Genomic DNA, 18,849 nt, shown 5'->3' on the forward strand with positions numbered 1-18,849 from the left:
ATGAAATGGAACTTCTGAGTAGACAAATTTAGGACTACTTCTATATCTTCTATATACATACTGGCTAATTTATACAATATGGACACCCTGTGTCATGTGCAACAGTCAGACATGAGATGCAGGTTCTCCTCCATTATTGGACATAAGGTACCTAATGTAGATTACAACTGCAAAACCTGTGGAGAAGGAGCATCCGCTTTTGTCCCCTCATCATTTTCTTGACCTCAAACAGTTCGGGGGGGGGGGGCTCTATTTGGTCTGCTAGGAAAATCCACATAGATTGAAAGAGGGGCTGATTTTGGAATGAATGAAGAAGGAGAAGTGACAGGATTTGACAAGAACCAGGATGTGGCCCCCTAGACTTATTACATGTCAGAGATACCATCATATCCACTTTTCCTGAGATATTCAAGTTTGGGCCATATTTAGCTCCTTCCTTCCCTTCTCACAGGATCATTTCACACATTACAATTTGGCTTTAGCACTGTAGGGAGGTCAATTACAGCTGCATGGCAGATGTGCCTGCATGATGCACACATTTGCTAACATCATTGCCACATTAATGTTTTTAGTTGTATACTTGAAGTATCTGAAGTATAACTTCTAAAAAGTACCCTGTTGAGTGGCCCACCTCTTGGCTGTAGCCATTTCTTTTTCTTCATCATCATTATTGCCAAAATCACTCTTCTATTCACTTTTAAGATCATCATAGAAAACATTCCCTGTCCTTCTCAGTGAGGCTGAAGATAGCAGGGCTGTCTGTGATGGAATTAGCACCTGAGAATTTTCCTCCTCAGGTGGTGGCCCTTCAGAATATAATTGAGGCATTGCATGTTTGAATGCTGCCCCAGCATTGAAAGTAGGCCAGCAGGGAGAAGAATCTGCTGCATTCCTTTTTCTTGACACCCTAACTTTTCACAGGCACGGAGGACTTTTCTGTTTAATGTGAATGAGCCTGCAGTCCTGCAATATGTCACCTGTACGCTGGTGCAGTCCATTCTTGGAGGATTATGCCTGAATGCTTCTATCAGTCCTAAGTGTGTGTTTCAGGTTTCAGGTGTTGTTTGGGAACGCTACAGTGCTTACGCTCTGGGGAAACAGGACCTGTGTTAAGATATGTCAGTTATGGTATTTTGTTTTCCTGTAACCTTGTATATCTTTCATGTGTACCCTGGATAATAACAGGACAGAGAGGTTATACATGATGTATAAACAGTAGTGCTCTTTCAGTTGCATAGTTGTTCTTGCATATGAGAGACTCTTAGATCATTTTCATAATTATTAAAAACTATCAGGAAGAACATGCTTCATCTGCTTCTTTTTTATGTTTTGTTACACTGTTACAGAAGATTATAAAGAAATGGCAGTGTTGCTAATGCCTGTGGGATTATCACAACATGCAGACCTAGGACCAAATTATGGTATTGGGGCCAAACCAGACTTGACCCTGGTCTTCCACAGTTTTTTAAATGCTAATTTGGTGACCTAGTGTAGCTGCTTTGAAGATGGGGAAGGATCAGTGGGGGGAAGAGGATGTTTAACCCTTTCAACTTATGCCTCTTGTACAATTTTAAATGTCTCTTTCAAGTTCCTCATTCAGGCTCTTGAACCCAAATACTTTCCTGCAAGAGTCAATTGCTGTTTCTAGAATACTGTTAAAGCATTAAACACCAAAATTTAATATTAATCCTTGAATCTAACATGCATCTTCTGCAGAAAAGGAATGGCATTTGCACCCCCCAAAAACCTGGAGGGTCCCAAGATGCAAACCAAGATGAGTGCATGGACCCCCCTGAATCATCAGCTCATGAATGATAAGGTAAGTACCATACAGTTGTAAAAGAATGGGCTATAGTGTCATTCTGCTCCCTTGCAGGTGCAGCCTCCTTGTTCTCAGTTGGGCAAAATGCCCCATTTAAAAATTTAAAAAGCCTCCAAAAGGCATTTTAAAACCTTTTGGGCGGCTGGGAAACAGCTTTGGAGGTGCCACAGTGACACCTCGGCCACGCCGTCCCTGGCTGCCGAAAGGTCAGGAATGCACAGTAGATTAGAATTAAAGCAAAAAGAAAAAGATTTAAGAGAGAAATGTTTTATAAGAAATTTTTCTGTTAATCAAAAGTAGAGGAAAACAACATTAAGATGTACTGTGAAAGTAATGCAGTGTAACTTGGTATAGAAGTGAATGATTAGAAATGTATGTATTAAGTTCTGTATATGCTTCTTAAACTTCTTAATTTTATCTTTATGTATTAATATTAATACATTTATTTTAAATTTTAGAGATAATAAAAATAATAAATTGAGTGGGTAGGTTCCTGACTGAGGAAACAAAATAGAAATTGCGAAATATCTTTCATAGTTATCTCGAATCCAGTGAGAGTCTTTCCTTTTGCAGCTATTCAGGAGAGAATATTTCAGAATGTCAGAACCCCAATTAGAAATCATTTTTTTCCTAGTTTTAAATCTGCGAAAATTGTTTTCTGTCTCCAGCTCATGGAATAGTCTTTGACTGTGCTGCGAATGAAAACCCAAATAGGAGAAAAGATGCAGGGTGACCGGCGACAACTTTATTGTCCTGGTCAGCCCCTATGCGTTTAGCTATTAAAGCTTCTTCAGGGGGACGAAACTTTAATAGTGAAACACGTAGGGGCTGTGTGTGTGTGTGTGTGTGTGTGTGTGTGTGTGTGTGTGTAAAGTGCCGTCAAGTCGCAGCTGACTCATGGCGACCCCTTTTTTGGGGGTTTTCACGGCAAGAGACTAACAGAGATGGTTTGCCAGTGCCTTCCTCTGCACAGCAACCCTGGTATTCCTTGGTGGTCTCCCATCCAAATACTAACCAGGGCTGACCCTGCTTAGCTTCCGAGATCTGATGAGATCAGGCTAGCCTGGGCCATCCAGGTCAGGGCTGTACATGACTATAAAGCTGTCACAAGTCATCCTGCATCTTTTTTTTCTTTTTGGGTTTGCTGACACGTTGCTTGGTGTACCCCCATTTTTCTTCTCTTATGCTGTGAACATCCTTAACGTTCATCGAACAAATATGAAATGTTACCTCCTCTCCTTTGCAGAGCCTATAAAATTGCAGTGGCTGAGTGATCTCAGCTTGCTGTCCTGCTGCCCCTCTCTGCAGGTGCTCGGAGGGGAAGGCGATGCAGTGCCCTTGGCCTCTTAAGCATGCACGCCAGCAACAGGTCCTTATGAAAAGCAGCGAGAAATTATACGCCGTCTGTGTAGGAGCTCAGAGCCCAGCAGGCTGAGCTCTCTAACCCACCCGAGGGTCCCAATCCACGTGTTGAAGACTTCTCTGAATAACCTTTGGCAAACCCCGAGCCCACTTTCACCCAAAGGGATAAAAGTCTGAACCTGTTGTACTGAAAAGAAACCTTGGGCTGTCTATACCGGCATCTGGTTATTTCGTAAGGGATTAACTTACATGTGCTTTGTTTCCTAATTGAAGAGTGCTGTGACAAGTGGGGCTCCAGGTGGACTCATAAGAGCTTGGAAAGCAAACATGGTATATTTCTGTGATCAAAGCCCCTGAGCCTGGCTTTGAGCAATGCAAACAACTCCCTTGCTTTCCCTCTTAAAGTACCTGAACCAAAAACGTGATCCTTGGGCCATTTATCATTCCTTGTAACAAAGAAGATTGTGAATCGCCACCACAACAGAGGCAGCAGGCTGGCACTGGCGATGGCTCATTCAGACAAGTGTCTCAAGAACACACGGGGGTGGGGGAGAAAGCCCATTAAAGCATTTAGATTTAGTGTTCCACTTCCCCCCACAAAGGCAAGAGGCATAATCATAGGCTGCGTTGAGTCATTTGCGGCTGGCAGCACTCTTCTAGAAAAAGGAAAAAGAAGAAATTGTTCTGCACCGATCTGTTAGGGACAACCAGGTGAAAGACAATGATGCCATCTAAAATTACATCAGTTGTAATGTTCTGCTTCTTCAACAAACATAATGCCACACTGCATTTCAAGTTAACATTCTTAACTGGGGCGTTCCCTAGCTTTGAACCAAGACCCTTTCCTTGCTTTTCTACAGACATTGTTGTGATTTTGTGGGTAGAGATGAACTTTTCTCTCTCCTGTGTGTGTGTAAAGTGCTGTCAAGTCGCAGCCGACTTATAGCGACCCCTTATGGGGCTTTCAAGGCAAGAGACTAACAGAGGTGGTTTGCCTGTGCCTTCCTCTGCATAGCATCCCTGGTATTCCTTGGTGGTCTCCCATCCAAATATTAACCAGGGTTGACCCTGTTTAGCTTCTGAGATCTGATGAGATCAGGCTATACCATGCTGCCTTCCCTCCCTTTCCCTCTCTGATAACACTGGAACTCAAAACCACCCAGAGAAGGAAATTCAGAAAAGACAACGAGGCTTTCCCAGCAAATAATACATATGCGGAGTTTGCTGCTACTCCATGTGGTGATGGCTGCTGCCTAAAATGTCTTTAAAAGGAGAAGTCAACAAAATCATGAAAGAGAGGTCTATCAGCTGCCACTAGCCATGATCACTAAATTAAACCTCCAGGTTCAGAGGCAGTATGCCAGATGCTGGGAGCCAATAACAGGGAAGGGTTTTTGCCTGCTTGTAGTCTTTCCGGGAGTATCTGGCAGGCCATGCTTGGCAATCAAAATACTAAATAGGTGCATTCTAGTTGTAATAAAGCAGAGCTCTTCTTGTACGTTTTATCATGTGGGATCCCTTTGCAAGCTGATGAGTGCTGAGGAGAAAAGTCACCTTGTTATGGGCCCTCCGTACGCACCAAAGATGGTTGTATGAATGGATCTTAAGACTGACCAAGCAAGGCCTTATGTTGAGGAACCGAACATTCCAAAGGCAGGTAATTATCCACATAGCAAATTGCTGCTCCAGTCTAGCCTGTAACTGTTTGTTGAGTCATTTCTTAATGTCCTATTTTCTTCCTTATTGTGTGTGTCCTTTACAGGTATTTGAAGAAAGAAGAGCCCTGCTGGGGAAATGGGTAATATTTTCTCTCTTAATTGAGCCCCAGATCTTTGTGGGTTTCCATACATATTGACAGATGAGCAGACTATTGAGAAATCTCCTATATGATGGGTGCATGTGCCAAGATTCAAAATCATGGGTTAGGTCAATTTGAGTAGGTGCATACACACTATTACATCATTCCCCAGCTATGAGCTTCCTAAGAGATCTGGCTGGTCACTTTTGGAAAGACAATCTGGACTATACGGACCTTTGTTCCAGCAAGGGAGCTCTTATGTCTATAAAAGGAATTAACCACAATAGCTAAATGGAACTTCCATGACCAGACACAGCATACTCTGAATACTAGGTGCCAGCGACAACCAAGAGAGAGCTATTAGCTTCATGCCTTGCTTGTAAGCTTCTTAGAGGCTTCTTGCTGGCTTGTGTTGGAGACAGAATGTTGGAATAGATTGTTATCTGATTTGTGTATTTTTAGTAACCAGGGAACCAAACATAGAGGGTCCCATGTATTCTGTGCTTTGATGTTTCCAAATATTTAGATTCAGGGAAAAGTCATTTGCTTAAGACTATCCTCCTGCCACAAAAGCTGCAGCTCACCTTTTCCCCTTTCTCCTGCCACCCCAGTTTGATAAATGGACCGATGTCCAGAGGCGAAGAGTCCTGACGGATCTGTTAGAGCGCTGCTCTCTGCCACAGCTGAAGTTCTGTGTCAAGCAGCTGCATGATCGTGTCCCAGCTGAAGCGCTGGATTTCACTACAAAGCTTCCCAAGGCATTGTCACTGTACATCTTTTCTTTCCTGGACCCTCGGAGCCTCTGTCGATGCGCCCAGGTAAAACTCAGCAGGCCTGAAGTTGACATGGGGAAGGAGTAAGCACAGAGAGACGAAGCAACTGGCTATGTTTAGTCTAGACAAAAGCAATTTAAAGGGGATATGATGTCTTCAGATACGGGAGTTTAGGTAGAACAAGACTTGTCCATCAAGGCAAAAAGCAATGGCTTCCGTTAGATCGACACAATCTTTCTGATAGGAACTTATCCAATGAAAGAAATCCACTGGTGAACTGCTCTTCCAGTTGGGAATTTCTTCCATTGGACAGCTTCCAATTGGGAAAGACTGTGTTACAGAGTTCCACATCTATGGAGTTGGTGTGGGGCAGGGAGAGGCATTACTAAGTAAGCCACTGGACATCTTCCAGCTCCATGACACCAACCGATGCAGAAGATCAGTTCACGCATGTGGTGACATCACTGTATTTCTGCCACACAAACATCCTCAAAATTGTTTTTGCATTGTGGGTGAACCAGAAGTACACACATGCCCATACAGTTGCCTTTATTGCAAGTACAGAATCCCTCCTTGGGGTTGCCATGATCACAGGAATCACAGCAACTGCTTGTAACTGAATATGTGAGTGTTTCCATTTTAGCTATTGTTTTATCCCTATGAGTATACATAAGCGTGAGCCCAAAGACTTGCATGTATGCATTTTGAGGCAGATTTTCAGTCTAGATTATGTGCTCGAGGTGTTTGCTACAATAGTGTCCTCGAATAATAATGGTGGTGTTTGGTATTCACAGGTGAGCTGGCACTGGAAATACTTGACGGAGCTGGATCAACTGTGGATGCCAAAATGCCTGCGTTTTGGGTGGTTTATCAACTTCTCTCCAACCCCATTTGAGCAAGGAATCTGGAAGAGACATTACATTGAAATGGCAAAAGAGTTCCTTGTTACCAGGCCTACGGTATCCATGTAATCCTTGAAAGAAAATTGTGGAAGTTAAGCCAAAAGCTTCTAGCCTAGCTTTATAATCTGATATTCTAATTTTCCGTACGCTGGGGGGTTTCTGATGTGGAGATCATTCAGACTTGCAGAACCTCCCATTGGCATTCTGAAGCAGTCTAGTCTTAGGAAGCTGCAACACCTGCTTTCCCTAAAAGTTTTAGGGTGGGCCTATGGTTCGGATAGAGCATCTGCTTGGCATGCAGAAGGTTCCAGGTTCAGACCCCAGGTTCTCCAGTTAAAAGGGTCAGGTAGGAGGTGATATGAAAGTCCCCAATCTGGGAACCGAGAGCTGCTGCCAGTCAGAGTAGAAAATACTGACCTTGTTATGAGATGGTCTGATAGAATACAGGGCAGTTGCATGTGTTTGCATTTGCTGTCAAGGTACCCAGCTAAAAGTTCCTTGCGGACATGATACTCAGCAGTGAACAAGTGAACACATGAAGCTGCCTTATACTGAATCAGAACCTTGGTGCATCAAAGTCAGTATTGTCTACTGAGATGGGCAGCGGCTCTCCAGGGTCTCAGGCAGAGTCTTTCACATCACCTACTTGCCTAGTCCCTTTAACTGGAGATGCCGGGGACTGAACCTGGGACCTTCTGCATGCTGAGCAGATGCTCTACCACTGAGCCACGGCCCCTCCCTTATTGTAATATCTTTATAGAAGTCTATGGTGGTCACTCGGACCCAACTGTGAGGAGGCATTACCTTAAATAGTCACATAGAGATTTAAAACCTCCTTGACTGAATTAAAGGAATGCATAAAGCACTAAATCACAGTGCTGATTGATAATTGAATACTCCTTTAAAATAATCAATCTTTGTAAGGCCCAACTCTCAATCTCTGAAAGATATTGAGGTTTATGTATTTCTTTGTTCCAGCTTCAAAGTGAAACCTTGTCTTTCCTAGTCAATAAACGGCCAAGTTAAGTTTCAAAGCTTCCAACCTAGAGGTTTGCCAAAAAAGGTGAAAACAGATTTCACTGAATTCCCAATTTGAGAGATTCGGGAGTTACAGGGTGGGATCAGCTTATATAGAAGCTGTTACATAGGCCAACACACAACTTTACTAAATCTTCTGATTTGTGCTCTCTTAAGGTGAAATATGTTGCTGTTGTGAGCACGGTATAATAGACGCTGTTTTCACAATGGGATTTTTTTTCCTGGGCATTCAGTCAACTGTGTGGCAGTTGTTCTTTGTGCTGAGAGCTAGTTTGGCAAAAGATCAACCTTTCAGAACTAATTCTAGCAATAAACAATACATCTCTTCATTATAGGTGGAATGTTCCTTCACGGCTACAGAAAGGAAAAGTAACTTCTGTAAGCAAGGTGCAGTCAAGCCTTGCATGTCAAGGATATAAATCCCATAGATGAACTGCATAGCGTATTTGATTAATACTTCATTCCATTGCAACGTGGCCACATGTGTAATCCTTTGTAGACTTCTGGTTGCTCCATCTCAAAAAGGTGCAGAAAAGAACAGCCAAAAATGATGCAGGGGTTGGAGCAGTTTCCAAGAAATAATGCTAAAGTGTTTGGGTCTTTTTCGTTAAGAATAAAGACAACTACGGAGGGATATGATAAAACATTATAAAGTTATGCATGGCATGGCAAAAATAATATTTTTAAAATAACATTAGAACTTGAAGTTACCCAATGTAGTTAATTTCACTACAAAGCATTAGCAGGGCTCACGTTTTTATGAGCTGCCTAGTGGATATGGCAACTCTTAATTCCTAAAACTCATGGTGCCAAGTAGCTAGTCTCCTTGCTTTCGCGGAGTGCCTGGTAGGTTGTCCAAAACAGCAACAAAGAGCAATTAGCTTTGTTACCCTCTGGAGGGTTGCTGCACTGTCCCGCGATTTTTCTGGCCAGGGGTGAACTCACTGTGGTGGCCAGCAGGAAAACGATTTGTCACAGCCGAGGAACTAGGGAGGTTCTACAGCAGCTCGGGCTTTGTTATTCCTACCAGCCTTTTCTCCTTTAGACCATCCCAAAACACGACTTTGTGGTGGTTGATGTTCAGCCAGTGGCTAAAGAGACCCCCGAGGCGAGACCGTCCTTGTCCACAATCCTGCAATTAGGGAAGAAGTTGGAGAAGGACAAAAGAGGGCTCCCTCCATGGCGTTCTTCAGATAAGCATCCGATGGACATCATCAGATTCAATTACTTGGACAACTATGATCCTATTGAGCAAGCGAGGCAAGCGTAAGACATACCATGACATCTGTCTTCTTTCTTTTGCCAAGCTGGATTATTAACAGAATGGGGCAAGGGGCAACAATGTCTCATTCATCCCCAAAACAGCAGCGGTGTAGTCGTCTGCTTTGGTTCAAAGCAGTTCCCAAATTTGCAGAATGGGGAAGGCAGTCATCTGGACTGGTCCTTGCCTTCATAATTGGTGGTAGAACCAAGGTTAGGATCCTGTTGGCAGAACCCCCTCTGTTTTGTTCTTGTTATTCCCTCCTCCATTGAATACTCCCAACAAATCAGTCAGATTAATCTGACAAAGAGGGACTGGCCCAAGGTCACCCAGCAAACTTCATGGCAGAGAACAGGGATCTGAACCTGGTTCTGACTCCAGCATGGATTCACTCCCTTCCCTCTCATGCTATAGGTATCCTTTTGGCTTTTTACAACCATTTTTAAAAATGCTACTGGTATATCAATCTATTTAAATGTTTGTTTAGTGCTTTTTAAAAGCCATTTTAAAAAAATCTTAAAACATTGTTTTGGTTGAGGCAAGGGAGGGTTTTTTGTGACTGGCTGGCTTTTGTGACAGTCAGCACAGTGCACAACCCAGCCCAATGGGGAAGTGCAAGGAAAGTGGCTGACAACAGGGCCAGCCAATCAGCACTCTGCACAGCCAGGTTCTTCTTGGAACTGGATGGACCAATTGCTGCTGGGCTCAATTTAGTTTTTAAGTTTGTACATCTGTGCCCAAAGGAGTGAATGTAAATCCACAGAAGGATCACTACACAAGCGATGTCTGTCTGTCTTAGGTGTTACCCTTTTCTCCACTCTTGCAGTAGAAAAAAAGGAGGAGGGCTAACCCCAGACCTCAGCCAGCAAGCTTTTCAGAAAAAACGGAAACCAAGCAGTGGAACATACAAACTCCGGAAAGCAAAGTCATTGGCAAGTATTGCTACTGGTTTATCTGCACAGCTTATCGGCAAGCTCAGTGGTGTGTGCAGCCCTTGGGCATTGCAAAGATTGGCAGAGAAGGGAGCATCTTTGCCAGCTGCAGAATTGGGATGAAAGTGACTGAGACTCAGAAAGGTATCCCAGCAATCAGCTATTGTAGTCATGGGCAGGGATGCTCTCTTGAACATGCTGGGTTCTTTTGTGGGGTTGGTGGGGCTGAGAGAGTTCTGAGAGAACTGTGACTGGCTCAGGGTCCCCCAGCAGGTTGCATGTGGAGGAGCGGGGAATCAAACCTGGTTCTCCAGATTAGAGTCTGCCACTCTTAACCACTATGCCCCACTGGCAGGGAGTGAGTGCCATCACAAAATGGCTGCAAATGGAGGGGGATGCATTCAACCACAAAATGGCTACCATGAGGATGAGGTCCAATCATAAAACATCGGAAGGTTCCAATCCAAGCATCATCCTATGATGGGGCAGCAGTTTCTTAATAGGTGCTCCTTTCAGACACAGGGATGATGCCTCCTTGGCTCTTCTCCAGTGAGGTGGAGGAAAAAGGTTGGCTCTTTGCGTTGGGGAAGCAGAAAGCACATAGGCAGGTGCCGTGGCATATGCACGTGCATCACTTTGGGGGTCACTGGAGTAGAAGTTTCTTGTCTAGGCAGCTGGGTTTGAATGCCAGAGGATCATTTACCCAGGCGTGTCTGGCTACAGAAGAAAGTGCCTGTTGGCGATGTACTTCTGTCACTGTAGGAAGGATCTCGACAAAGCTTTGCGATCTAACCTGTTTTGCTTCCTTGTCCTCCAGCAGCCTAGTGCTGAGTTGCCAAGAATGCAGGAGGGTAGAAATCAGGTATACAAGAAACATTTGCTGCCTACAGACCTTTGCTTTCTAGTCTCATTCCTGGAGGGTGGGGTGGGGAGCTGTACTGTGCCTGCCACATCCTGCCATTCGTTTGTATGTTCCACACCATCAGCACCTCTCCCTGATGTTTTAAGCTCTTGCATGCCCATCTACTTCTCTTTACGCTAATCCCTGCCAGTCATTACGCTGCTTCTTTTAAAATGTAAGGATTAAGCGCTGCCCTTCCTGCATTCTCTGTGTCTCCCAGCTTGTCGCTGCCGCCTGTTAAGAAAACGGAAAGTGGCGCTAGCCTTTTCAGGCTGACATTTGCTTGTTGACAGTTGTGCCGTTATCTGCCTTTATTGCTTCCAAACGGATTTCCGAGGAAGTGTTTTACTGCCTCTAGCTTTTGCTAGAGATCAAGCAAACAGATTTAAAGGCCCAAGGCCTAGTTCTCACTGAAGCGGTCAACCTGTCTCTCAGCTGTAGGTGGGGACTGCACACTTCCTGTGTGTGTGTGTGTGTATGTAAAGTGCCAACTGATGGCAACCCAGTAGCTTTTCAAGGCAAGAGACTAACAGAGGTGGTTTGCCATTGCCTCCCTCTGCATAGTGACCCCGGACTTCCTTGGTGGTCTCCCATCCAAGTACTAGCCAGGAACAGCCTTGCTTAGTTTTTGAGATCTGACGAGTTCAGGCTAACCTAGGCCATCCTGGTCAGAGCAAAAGCTTCCTGTACAACCCCCCAAATATCCCCCATATTATCCAACTATCTGTGCAAAGAAGTCGCAATGAGTGCTCCTGTTTCCTCCTCCATTCCTGCAGTCCCTGGTGAGGAAGACTTAATGGAATGTGCCAAAGGCTTTATAGAAAAAAAATGGGCTGTGACGAGGGAAGTGAAGGAAGTGGCATCATGGTGGTGTTGTGGGTGCCAGTTCCAAGCTTAAGGACAGCCAGATGGAAATGACAGAAGCAGGAGGGGCCATAGCTCAGTAATACAGCATCTGCTTTGCATGCGGAAGGTCTTAAGTTCAATCCCCAGCATCTGCAGCGGAAAGGATCAGGTGGTGAGTGATGTGAAAGACCTCTGCCTGCGATCCTGGAGAGGCCCTGCCAGTCTTAGTAGACAACGCTGACTTTGATTGACCAAGGGTCTGATTCAGTTTAAGGCAGCTTCATGAGGGGCAATTGAGTGGGGTGGAACTCAGGGAGCAAAGGTCCCGAGGAGGGATGTATGAGAGAGGCAGTGGAAAGCTTTAAAGATGAGGATCCAGACCAGATGGAAAGGAGGAGATGAGAAGACAAGGCAAGAGATGCCAGAGCATAAACCAGAATTTTCACCCTGGGGGTGGAGAGGAAAGAACATATATTTTTGAAACATCATCAAGAGAGAAGGGATATGACTTGGCAGCAGACTGCAAATAAGTTGGAGATGAAGTCAGGGCTTCATGCCTTGATAGCAGAGAGAACACGGATAATATGACCATGATAACTCGTAAGCTCCTGGATCAAGGAAGCAGATATAAAGTGGCCTCAACAACATGACCCGAAGTAGAGTATCTCTGCTTAGGGTGAGACTGTATTTGTTTTTTGACAGCTGGGATCCTACCAGGGTCTCAAGATAAGGTTATACCCAGCCTGACACAGTTTGTTCTCGGTAGAGATGCCGGAGGCTCAGGCCACAGACAGGCAAAGCATGTGCTCTACCATTGAGCAATGGCCTCACTCCCTTTCCCCAATACAAGCTGATCTGTCTCATGAGGATGATGATAACAACAACAACTCATCCCTGGTACTTGGTAGGGACCTGGAAGCAGAGCCATCTGGATCATGGGGCAGAGTGAGGGGGCTGAGCCAAGTGGGTTGGGTCAGCTGTGGCAATGGAGCCAGTGTAAATCACCCATTCACCTAAAGCATAAAGTGAACAAACTGGTAATTCTAAATTCATGCTTATTAGCAATTGCTTCCTTGGAGATTTGTTTTTTCTCCAAACCAAAGTTCCTTCCTCCTCCTCCCTCCCTCAGAGCCCACCAATATGTATTTGAAAGATTCAAAAAATATTCAGTGTGACAGCTGTAAGTCAGATTTTTGCAAGGGTATCGGTTTCTCCCAGTTGATTCCAACCTGCATTCTGGACTGTTTCCACGCTCTCCTTTTCCTAACGGGAATTCCAGAAAGATTTTTTTTTAATTGTATACTTGACAACAGAATCCAATGCATGTTTATTTGGAAGCCCAATAGAGTTCAGTAGACTTACTCCCAAATAAGTGGGACTGCGGCCATAGCCCTCTTGCATGGTTTTGCTTGGAATTTAGACATTGAAGTGGTATGGTGTGGTGTGCTTGGTTTGGTTGAGAAACTAGAATAACAGGAGAAGACTGCAATTCCTGATTTGTGATAATGTGCCCTGCATATCAGAACAAAACTGCCATTTATGTTCTTTCAGAAGAAATCATATTTCTTGCTTTACTGTGAATTCATGGTTATCTGCCTTATTTTGTAGATGTCCCTCTCGGCAGACCTTGACTCACACCCGAAATTTCCAGTTCGCCCAAGCTGGGCTACCCACCAGTCCACTGGCTATCCTGTAACCAAAACAACAGCTAAGCTCCTTGCCCAAAGTGCCCAGTGGAATGCTGGGATACGACCACCACCTGTTCAGGGTCCAGTCCCAAAGCTGAGCAAGAAGGGGAAGAAGTCTTTTGCAAGAACAACCAGAAGCTCACCAAGTCAGTAAACTGTCCATTATTGGTTTTAAATGAAAGCTGCTTCCAGGCCGAGATTCCCTCCCCCATCTCTCACCATCAGAGACCTTCAAAAAAAGAAATGAGGGATTGTTAGATCACCTTTCCCCTTACAATTCTGCAACAACAGAGGCTAGAGACTTACCTTTTTAAAAAGCCGAGAACCAATAGATCATGGCAATAGATCATTCTGAAGCTGTAATGCTATAGCAATCTAGAAATTAATGACTTTAAAATGCCCAAGAAAAATCCCTTTGGGGTATGTGTATAGAAGGGAAATAATGGCCACAGGTAGGGTCGCTAACCTCCCGGTACTAGCTGGAGATCTGCTATTTCAACTGCTCTCCAGCTGATACAGATCAGTTCACCTGGAGAAAATGGCTGCTTTGGCAATTGGACTCTATGGCATTGAAGTCCCTCCCCTCTGTAAACCCTACCCTCCTCAGGCTCCACCCCAAAAATCTCCTGCCGGTGGCAAAGAGGGACCTGGCAACCCTAGCCACTGGGGCTGAGGTTAGGAAAATGGTACCAATGTGGGTAGGACCTGCACAAATACATTTCCATTCATGTGGCATCCAAAGGAGTGTTGACTGTGATCTTTCCCAAAAGATCATACCAAACTGATTGGGAAAGATCACAGCAAAGTGGGCTGTGGGGCAGGGGGTGGGGGTACAGAAGCAGGACAAATAGAGGGCCATATCATGTGGATGTTCCTCAAAACAGTGGAGCTGTAAAGAAGTCCAGCCAACTCATCAGGGTGGAACACAACCTAAGTCTGCTCTACACATTAAAGCAGGATCAAACCTGGACTTGCCAAAGAATGCAGACTTAACAAGGAGGGGCAGCTGATCAAGACTCCCTGACAAATATGCCAGTGATTGCAATCCTAAAAATATTTGTGTAGGAGTAAGACCCATTGAAAAAAATGGGATTTACTTCTAAGTAGGCCTGCTGCATGTATATGATGTATTTTTTTTGCACGATTCATATTAACATTGCACCTAAAATTGTTCCATGTTATTTAAAAAATAAAAGTGTGCCCTTGTGCTTGGGATTACAGTCTAAATGCAAAAACCCCAAGTTACATTATGGAAGAAACAAAAATCGAAGGGAAGGAGGGTCATTTGCAGAAAGCCAGGATTACAAAACCGGATTTTATTTCAGCATCAGTTTTCATAAACTATAGCACACTTTGTCAGATGCATTCCATCTTGGCTCTTGTTCACAAAAGTTTATGTGAGAATAAAATCTCATTCATTTTTAGGGTACCGTTTTATTTTTTGGCAACAGACTGACAATGCAGCCCTATGCAGAGTTGCTCCAGTATTTCATGGGTTTGCCCTGCAATATTCCTTTCAGGGCAGAGTTTGCTTGCAGGGCTGGACAAGTATTTGAAATGTCGCCAAACTGCAAATTAAATACCGTCTTCTGGGTGATAGTGATCTCTTTTCCTGGCATAGAAAAATGGCCAGATTAGGGTACAGCAGCTGTACACAGGGGAGAAGCAGAAAGACAAGCAAACTGTGCAGTGGTCTGACATCATTTTGGGAATAAAGACACAGACTGCTCTACCCAAGGGCAGCCCCATGGCTCAAGACAAATGTTCTTTTAATGTATACACGGGGAAGGCTGTGAAGAAATCTGAATGGCCACGCTGTAATGGTTTAAATGGCTGCTTTGCCTTTGGTTCTCATGGTTTATTGTTTTGTCCCATTACAGCATCACCGCTCTTTGAAAGCCAACCTTGGGAAGTTCCACCGTCCAACCATGTTTCCGATTCAGACTAGGAAGATGGAGAAAAGGACAACCGTCACAGCTGAATTAGTCTCTGAAGAGGAAAGGCTGCTTTTCTCAACGTCCCAGAATTGCAAGCCAGGCTTGCAGGGATGAGATTAAGAGTCCAGGGGATAGTCCGTGGATGTATCATGTCTGCATTTCAGTGATGGACCTATTGATAGAGCACAGGGCCTGCCCCTCTGGGACTTGGGCTCAAGCACCTGCTCAGCCGTGACCTTGCCACATGGCCCCGGACAAGTCATAAGCCGTTAGCTTCAGCGTCCAAGTTGTAAAATGGGTACAGGGCAGTGCCCTTTCCATTGGGTTATTGTAGGGTGGTGAATTTATACGAATTTTAACAGTGTAGTCCTAAAAACCCCACCCAATAGACCTTAGTAGGATTCTGAGTAGACCTGCTTAGGTTTGCTCTCTGAAGATCTTTTTGTAATTATGATTGGACTTATTTTTGAATGAAGAATTATGTAAACAACGTACGGGCATTTCATTTCCAGCACCTGGCAGAAACATACAGGGTGATGACTATTAACGAATAAACAAAGTGACTAATAACAATAATGTCATGCTCATTGTTCCCTTTTTCCTTCCCCTTCTTGCCTCCCCTGTTGTTGAATTTTATATTGTTACACTCCTTGGGAGAGGGCCCCTTAACGAAGCACCATGTACAGTGAGGAGGATGTATACATTACATACAATAAGCCCAAAAATCTATCGCATGAACATGAGCAAGAAAAAGAAGTGAGGATGGAGACATACAGGGGCAGAACTATGCAGTCCAGGCTGGACTCAACTATTGGGCTCGGAAGGGGCAGAGAACAAATGCACCCCTTTCCTCCATATAGATGAATGGGGAAAATTGCAGAGCTGCAGTGAATATAGTACCTGCCCTCTACCTGGGCAATGGATGGCTTGATCCTCAATGACAGGGATCCCATGGAGGGTACTGTGCATCTCTGCACAGAGGCATACCTCCCCCGCTCCAACTCCTTGCAATATACAAGCTCCAGTTTCACATTGGTCCCTACAGGGCATAGCGTAATGGTGGGAACTTTGTTCAACAACAATAATGAAATAATCCCAGATATTGGCAATCAAATAAAGATTTATTATTTGTAGGCATGTATCCATATTTTCCACTGCAGAATCATGTGGAAAAACCACTCCAAAGCATGCCTTAAACAAGATCTCCCTTCACTACATTATATATATTTAAATTGTGTAAAGATATAATATTGTCAGGATTTTCCATTTTACCACTAAAGCAGCTCTAACCTTATCTCTGCTATCTCTAGCTAGGGATGGACAAACCCCTCTTCCCCCAGTGGGATTATGCCAAGAATTTTTCTGACCTTGTGATACATCACTGCTTTCTGTAGGAAATCCACCTGGCCTTTCAGATTTTCAGTCTTGTCTGCCACCACCCTTGATGTCCTCACAAATGTGTAGAGTCCCACTTCATCCAGGGCTTTCATGGCCACAAAAGCTACCGGTACATATGTTTATACACATATAGAAAAGCTACAAGATGCAGCAGCTATAGAGACTACAAAGCCCATGATTCAATGTGGTTCAGGGCAATGCTGCACATGTACAAAGATATTTGGGGACCTTGAAACGCTAAACACAGGATGTCACTGCTCAACTGCCCAGAGGGAAACAAGGATAAGAAGAGTTATTGGGGGGGGGGGGAAAGGAGCCCACCCAAATCTTGCCCTATGTGATTTGTTGGCATCCCCAAATCCTTTCCTTAATTCAGTTTTAGCTGAATTCACCACTATCCCTTGTTTCAGGTTCTTTTTGCTGGCTCTATTTGGTTTGGTTAATTTGAGTATGTGTTAAATGCCTGCAAGTAATTACTGCTGCAATTTACATTGGGACATGCACGCCCTCCTGTGGCCAAACAGCCTCAGTACAGTTCCATCAAAGCCCAGTTTAGGTTAATTCTGGATGCGTGGACACCTGTATATTTTAATGAATAAAATGCCCTCCAAATCACAACGAAAGCTTACAATGTAGATACAGAAGCAGTTTAATAGAAATAGAAAGCCAAGATCTCATTATGAGTTCACTCTTCATTGGTTATAAGAAAAGTGGGGTCAGCTTCTTCAGTTAAGACTAAAAACGGGGTTGGAAAATGTTTCAACAAACTGAATAGCGTCATGCATCTTGTATTCGTTTGGCTTGGTGTCTGATCTCACTAAAGGAGTGTTGCCGGTTGATCCTGCAAATGGCCACTAGAGATATTTCCCCATCCCTTCCCATCGCCACCTTCTCCATCCCAGCTATCAATAGAAGACCTTCTCCAGGTAGGCGTTCAGGAACATTCCCCGGGGATCCAGCTTCTCCCTGATGGTGCAGAACTTTGGGAACTCAGGATACATCTTCTCAAAGTCCCTCCGGGTGCAGGTATGAGCCTGGCAACAAAGAAATAGATTTAACGCCATCAGGGCCGGTTCTAGGTTTTCGTAGACTCAGGGCAAGAGACTATAACTAGGCCACTTTCTCACTTGGAGTCCCTATTGGGAAGAATGACAGGCTACAAATGAAATAAACAAATATCTCAAAAGAAGAGAGGTACGTTAAAACTCGGTCAAGATGACACAGTGATTAAGATGCAATTTTTAAAACCTAGCCTTAAGGGTCCATGTCTAACACTATCATCAAGTGGTTCTCATGAACCACTTTTCAATTCCAATAGAGCACATGCTATAGATAAACCAGTGCAAAGGCTGGTAATTACTGGGCAGTGATTAGTTATAACATGGAAAAGAATGTGATTGCAGGGTGTTTTGTTTACACTTAGGACATAAAATTTGACCTCATGGGCCATGCTAGTTCATTAAAAAGAATCCAGCAGAAGCAACAGATGTTATTTATTAGGACTAAAAGTCTATTTATTAGGACTAAAATAAGATCTATTTATTAGGACTAAAAGTCACAGCTAGATTTTGAATTTTACTTTAAAAATTAATTTCCTCAGGATTTCATCAAAGATCTGCAATTTAAAATTACCTCAGAATTTAATTGCAGGTTTTGGTAATCCTAAAAAGTACAATATGTCAGAAAATCTCAATCTTTTGTGTGTGTACAAATCATAAGAACGGCCCTGCTGGATCAGACCAAGGCCCATCAAGTCCAGCAGTCTGTTCACACAGTGGCCAACCAGGGGCCTCTAGGAAGCCACAAACACGACGTCTGCAGCAGAACCATCCTGCCTGTGTTCCACTGCACCCAAAATAATAGGCATGCTCCTCTGATACTAGAGAGAATAGGTATGCAGCATGACTAGTATCCATTCTAACTAATAGCCATGAATACCCCTCTCCTCCATGAATATGTCCACTCCCCTCTTAAAGCCCTCCAAGCTAGCAGCCATCACCACATCCTGGGGCAGGGAGTTCCACAATTTAACTATGCGTTGTGTGAAAAAATACTTCCTTTTATCTGTTTTGAATCTCTCACCCTCCAGCTTTAGCAGATGACCCCGTGTTCTAGTATTATGGGAGAGGGAGAAAAACTTCTCCCTGTCCACTCTCTCCAAACCATGCATAATTTTATAGACCTCTATCAT

General features: G+C 44.0%; 2 protein-coding genes across 2 annotated transcripts in view; one reads left to right on the forward strand and one right to left on the reverse strand.

Annotated features, from left to right (window-relative positions):
* Nucleotides 1-1,719: 1,719 nt before the first annotated feature.
* Nucleotides 1,720-13,477, forward strand: FBXO16 (F-box protein 16). Its single transcript, XM_056853407.1, has 8 exons — nt 1,720-1,819; nt 4,947-4,982; nt 5,594-5,800; nt 6,550-6,714; nt 8,741-8,961; nt 9,783-9,888; nt 10,706-10,750; nt 13,244-13,477. The coding sequence occupies exons 1-8, from the start codon at nt 1,724-1,726 to the stop codon at nt 13,475-13,477; spliced, it is 1,110 nt and encodes a 369-aa protein (XP_056709385.1). The 5' UTR covers nt 1,720-1,723.
* Nucleotides 13,478-17,506: 4,029 nt separating this feature from the next.
* The window catches only part of LOC130481040 (L-gulonolactone oxidase-like), a 50,564-nt gene continuing 49,221 nt past the window's right edge, over nt 17,507-18,849 (reverse strand). The window contains exon 11 of the mRNA XM_056853693.1: nt 17,507-17,692. Coding sequence (XP_056709671.1) covers nt 17,564-17,692 — 129 coding nt within the window. The 3' untranslated portion in view covers nt 17,507-17,563. The remainder of the gene's footprint in view (nt 17,693-18,849) is intronic.

Source organism: Euleptes europaea, chromosome 7 (assembly GCF_029931775.1).
Source record: "Euleptes europaea isolate rEulEur1 chromosome 7, rEulEur1.hap1, whole genome shotgun sequence".
In the NCBI taxonomy this organism is placed as follows: Eukaryota; Metazoa; Chordata; class Lepidosauria; order Squamata; family Sphaerodactylidae; genus Euleptes; species Euleptes europaea.